This window comes from Leucopleurus acutus (genome assembly GCF_964270905.1).
Source record: "Leucopleurus acutus genome assembly, chromosome: 11".
NCBI lineage: Eukaryota > Metazoa > Chordata > Mammalia > Artiodactyla > Delphinidae > Leucopleurus > Leucopleurus acutus.
This window is the reverse complement of record NC_139152.1, coordinates 34,140,165-34,146,164: the sequence shown is the minus strand read 5'-3', so window position 1 is coordinate 34,146,164 and position 6,000 is coordinate 34,140,165. Positions and strand designations below refer to the sequence as shown.

The following is a 6,000-nucleotide window of genomic DNA, read 5'->3' as shown; positions in this document are numbered from 1 at the left end:
CCCGCGTACTGTAAAAAAAAAAAAAAAAAAAAAAAAATTTGGCTATAGCCAGCCTGTCACTAGAGAATTAAGAGGGTGTTCTAGAGATGAAAAAATAGACTTAAGAACACATGCATACACACAGTAAGTGAAAGAAATGCCTAACCATTATGGCAAAAAATATTTTCAATAATTTACAATTAATTTTAGGAATATCAAAATGTGTGAATCCTGGAAATGATCAGAAGTATTCACACAGCTCCTTATACTCCAGGATAACCAGTTGGGACAGTGTGTGGGTAATACAAAAATCATTTCTATTTTTGGAATGCCTTACGTACTTTTCAACAGAATTTCCTTTTTAATTACAGGATTAAAAGGAACCTAAAGGGATGATATGGTCCAGAACCCTGATGTCAAGTAAATGGATGATTGTTCTTCCGGATATGCTCTTCCCATATATTGTCGCAGAAATGAATATTGCCATTCTAGTATTTTAAAAATCTCTGGGTCATTAAATTATTCTTTATTTTCATTACATTTAGTTTGTTGAAATAGAAACAATTGTAGTTACCATCTCTTTAAGTTAAACGTACTTTGAGTGCGAGCTCTTACTCTAGTTTCTTGGTACCGTATCCTTTAGTTTTCTCTCTGAAAATCTATTTTCTCTTCTTATAAATGCTTTTGTCATCCATCTTTGTACCTCATTAAGTTTATCTTTATTTCTCTAAGAATTGTAAGGTGTAGTGAAAGGATTAACTTTATATTGTCGTGGTTTTTACTTGCCTGTCTCCAGTTTTGGGGGCAGTACAGAATAGCCCCTTGTCTGGCATGTAGAATATATTCAATAAATGTTTATTGAATGAATAAGTGTATGTTTTCATTCTATTCACAGCTTGATAGCATGCTAGTTTTCATTTTTTGTCAAGTAAGGCAAGAAATTTAATCCTTATAGGGTAAGAAACTGAGGCTTAAATTTGTTTAGTGACTTTCCCATGGTCACAGAGCCAGCACTTATTTGGTGTAGGGATTCCAATTGAAGAACTACCACTAATTATACAGCATTTCCCTATCTTGTTTCTCATGGCCAAACTCTTCAAAGCTCCAACTGCAATTTGAACAGTTTAACAGCATGATTTTTCTCCATGAAGAGAGAGAGAGAGAGAGAGAGAGTGTGTGTGTGTGTGTGTGTGTGTGTGTGTTTAAAGCCTCCTTTCCCTCACTTTCTGGCACTGTAGCTGCTTTCTGGCTCCAATCTCAATCTGTCCCAGCCTCTACACTGCAGCCAGAATCTGCTCTCCAAAAGGCAAATGTGACCATGTTATTTCCTAATTTAAAAACCCTTCAATGGTTCAACATTTTACGTTCAAGCTCCTTGCCAGATTATGTTCAAACTCCTTGCTGTACTAAATAAGGCATTCCGATATCTGGCCCCTTCAACCTCTAGTCTTATAGCTCATCTTCTCCTCTTTTGCATTCACTTAACTGGTGATATCAAACTTTTCACAGCTCCCTGACCCAAGAGCCTGTTTCACTGATTCCTCAGCCTGGAATTACTTCTCTTACCACACCCTAGACTCTAGGGCCACTTTTGCTACAGTCAAAAGTTCACAAAAAACAGAAGTAAAACCTATGAGTCACTTACATAGTTATTAGCAAAAGTTTATTGTGTGTACACCAAAAAGACAGCAAACTGGGAGCACTCAAACCAAAATATGGAATGAGGCTCACGGGTATATTCTGTGAAGACTGAGTGTGTATTCTCTACAGTGACTGGTTAAAATATTATAATGTTCTCTTTTCCTTTCTTTTCATTTTTTTTGCAGTTTAAACTTCAAACGTTGAGTATTCAACTGCTTTTCTTTCTTTGTTTTTAAATTATTTTTTATTATATAAGTTTCAAGTGTACAGCATTATAATTCAACACCTATATACTCTGCAAAGTCATCACCACCACAAATCTAATTATCGTCCATCACCGTACAGTTGACCCTCTTCACCCATTAAAAAAAAAAAAAAAATGTATTTGGCTGCTCCGGGTCTTAGTTGTGGCACATGTGATCTTCCTAGTCGTGTGCGGGATCTTTAGTGGCGGCATGCGGGATCTAGTTCTCTGACCAGGGATCCAACCCGGGCCCCCTGCACTGGGAGTGCAGCGTCTTAGCCACTAGACCACCAGGTAAGTCACCCCCGCTTCACCCATTTTGCCCACCCCTCCTAGACTTTTCTTAAATGAAAGGGAATTGGTTAGTGGTTACCTCATACCAATTTTCGGGAACTATTTAAGGTCTGCTTATGGTTTTCACATGCATAAGCAAAAAGTGACCCAGGTCAAGTTAACCTCTTATCCCGCAAAATAAGCTAAATTAAGCTTTGCTTGTATGACTAACTGGTTTTGTTCGCTCAGGGAATTTTCAAGTCTGGAGTCTGTGTTTCATTTTAACATTATGAAGTGTCTCTTAACCATGCCCGCAGGCAGAACTGATTGCTCCGTTTTGTATGTGTGCCCACACCTTTACAGGCTTATATCCTAATGTCTGTATGGTCGTATTGCACTTAACAAGTATCCACTGTCCCACCCCCATGCCCCAACTAGGCGTCTTTGTACCCCAAGGTACTCACACAGTGCTTGGCACATGCTTTGTAAATGTTCAATAAATGAATGGAGTGAAAATATGGCTGAGAAAGAGGGAAAAGAAATGGAAAGCTAAAGACAAAGCTCTTTAGGGAGAATATTAATTGTTTTACACATGCGAATGGTGAGCTGTGAGGAGGATCAAAAAGGCGTAAAAGGTTGAACCTCATCAGCCTTATAGGAACTTACAACCTCGATGGGAGGCAAGATATGCATCCTAAAGGTTATTAGGAGGTAATTAGACATCTGGGTGAAAATGGCTCGTACCGACTGTATTATAGAATCTTAGAGGCTGGGGAAGTCCCCGCTGAGAAGGATGTAAGTGAGAAATGGCTTAATCAAGTGCCGTCTAAGTGCAAGGGTTTTTTCGTGCGTTAAGCAATTTGGTCTTTACAAGCACCCTATGATGAGGATGTCATCTCCATTTTAGAGACGAAGAAACACGCTCAGAGAATTTAGGGCTTTCAGCGTCCCAAATTACCACGTGGAAGAACCATCATTTGAATTTGGGTCGGTTGCCTCAAATGCCCCAATCATTTCGCCCGCAGTTGGGAGCCACAGGGCTCGAGAGTCGCCCTCCTGGGGTCGCCGGTGGCCCAAGGCCCTGCGCCAGCCGCGTCCGGCGTCCCGCTGGCCCCAGCCCACCCGGCGCGCCCTGCCCCCCCCTCGCGCTCAGTGCGCCTGCGCGTCCGGCCGCCCACCTTCTGGGGAGAGGCCCGCGGCGGAGGCGGGGCCGGGGCTCCGGGGCGGGGTGTCCGCGCGCTCTCGAAGGTGGTGGGCGGAGAGCGAAGGGAGGCAGGGAGGAAGGGGGGCAGGCGCGAGGCCGTGGCGAAGGAGGAACTTGTTGCGCCGGCGGCTGCGTGGTGTCGCTCCCTCCGCGCCAGTTCGCCCGGGCGGGCGCGGCGGCGACGGCAGCGGCGGCGCGGGGACGGCGTGATGCGGCGCTACCTGCGCGTCGTGGTGCTGTGCCTGGCCTGTGGCTTCTGCTCGCTCCTCTACGCCTTCAGCCAGCTCGCCATGTCCTTGGAGGAAGGAGCGGGCGGCGGTGGCGGGAAGCCGCAGGCCGCAGCGGCTTCCTGGCTCGCGGGCGGCGGACGCGGCGCCGGGAGAGGGGCGGGCAGCGCGGGCCCCGCGGCGCATCCCGGCCGGTCTGACAGGTACGGGCCGTTCCCTGTCGGGGGCCGGGGCGGGGGGCGCGGGGGCGCTGGGCTACGCCCGGCCCGGGCTGCCTGCGGGTCAGCCCCGCGCCTCCCGCCACCAGGCCCGCGTCTCCCGCTTCTTTGCCGCAGACTCTGATCCCCTTTGCTCGTTTCCCTCCTCCTCACCCTGGGGGTGAGCCCAGCGCTGCTCCAGCCCGAGAGCACCCCACGCTTTTTGTGTTTGTCTGCAGACCCATTCTTTAGGCACTATTCACAGCAGTTAGAAATTAATTTTCAACTCTTAGTTGACAGTTGCATTTTCTTTTTCCTTTTTTCTTAGAATTCGTTGAAAATAAGAGGGTCCTACCAAAGCCTACTTGCTGTCTGGCTAGTGGGAATTCCCTCTTGTTTCCATGGCGTTCAAGTTGAGATATTTAAACATCGGGCTGGCGCCCTAGTTCAGTTTTTTCCCCCCTCCTGAATGGGACATTTAAATTTCCTGTTAACGCTTAAAATTTTCATTATTTGCCGGTTAGTTAAATTTGGATAGAGCATTTCTGCGGACTGTGAATTTTTCTTTAGGAAACGATCGGGCTGTCGTGAAACTTATAGCAAGTTAAGAAAAATAAGCGATACTTAACATGCCCACGTCTTTTGTGCGTTGGGATAGAGGTGTTTCTCTTTAAAAATCGGAATTTAAAAAGCATAATGACTTAAGTGGATTTACACAGATCACTGTCAGAGTTGGAATCAACATGAGATTTAAATGGAAAAAGCAACGCATTACGAATGCTTAACAAAATCTGAGCGTTTCCACTTCCTTGAAAACGAGGCTCCTCTGTTTGTGGGCACCTCTCTTACTCCGTGTGCTCCCTTAGTAAGAGGCAAAGGCTGCTTTCATATGAAAAACTTCCTACGGGCTGATAGGAGGAGGGAGCGCAGATCAGCTGTAGGCTGTTAATGTTCTTCTGAGAGTTGATGGCCATCCCCAAAATGAAAGGGGACGTTTGGGCAGAGGAGCAGCATGGAAAAGCTGGATTGTCCTGTTTTCACCCTGTCATTTGATTACAGTCAGGACTCTGTTCATAAAAGCAGGACTACTTTCCAGAGCCAGGTTTGTCAACGCTATTATCTGTTCTGGGAGAGGCCGTGACTGAAGACCTGGCTGAGCTCATGAAAAGCTAATGGTGGTCTGTTATGCTCCAGTGAAGCATTTATTTAAAGTTATGGGGAAGAAGCTATTTTTGCATTGGGTAGAATTGTCAGGAAGCAACATTTTTATCAAAACATTGAATGAAAGTGGACTATGATATTAGCATTTCAATCTGATAGAGTAACATTCATTTTTAGTGCCTTGTCTGAGATACTTAATATTTTGTGACAAATTTTTATAAATTGTATCTGCTTGGCTAGCTAATTTTAACAAAATTACATTATTTGAAATTCAGAAAGTAAGTGCTTCAGTTTTAATGAATGTTTTATAGAGCCATTACTGAAATCTGAAGTTTGATGTGTCAGAGTCGAGTCAGCTAAAAAGCTGTATATTACAGGTTCTCTGGGCAACATAATTCCTCATTTTAAATGAGGCACACATTTGAGTTAAAACTGAAGGTGTATGGGCTTCCCTGGTGGCGCAGTGGTTGAGCGTCCGCCTGCAGATGCAGGGGACGCGGGTTCGTGCCCCGGTCCGGGAGGATCCCACATGCCGCGGAGCGGCTGGGCCCGTGAGCCATGGCCGCTGAGCCTGCGCGTCCAGAGCCTGTGCTCCGCAACGGGATAGGCCGGAACAGTGAGAGGCCCGCGTACCGCAAAAAAAAAAAAAAAACCCGAAAAAAGCAAAAAAAACACAAAACACCTGAAGGTGTATCATTCTTTGTAAAGAAGTGTGGGCAGAGGAGCACCCTGGAAAAGCTGGATTGTTTGTAGCCTATGATTTGATTAAGGTCAGAAGATTCTTAAGACATCAGGACTCTTCATTTTAAATATTATCATTTATAACATCTTTTTAGATTTCTCATAGAGTTCAGTCAACTTGTTTGGCTACCATGGGATATGGAGTAGGTATTCTTAACCTCTTTTCCTATGTATAGTTTGGTGGAGGTGCAGAGGGCATCAGTACCAGCATTAGAAACTATCCTTTGCTCTGCAAGTGCTCTTTCTATAAAGCTGCTGTGATAAGAACCTAGTCTAGATAGCATTACATCAGTGGAAAATGGGGCTATGAGGCAAGCAACATCTTCCTTTTTT

At 45.1% G+C, this 6,000-nt stretch overlaps 1 protein-coding gene across 2 annotated transcripts in view; it reads left to right on the top strand.

Moving 5' to 3' along the window:
• The first annotated feature begins 3,514 nt into the window (after nt 1–3,514).
• The window catches only part of GXYLT1 (glucoside xylosyltransferase 1), a 47,383-nt gene continuing 44,897 nt past the window's right edge, over nt 3,515–6,000 (top strand). For both annotated transcript variants that reach the window (XM_082850248.1, XM_082850247.1), the window contains exon 1: nt 3,515–3,771. In XM_082850248.1, the coding sequence (XP_082706374.1) occupies nt 3,551–3,771 (221 nt within the window). In that variant the 5' untranslated portion in view covers nt 3,515–3,550. The remainder of the gene's footprint in view (nt 3,772–6,000) is intronic.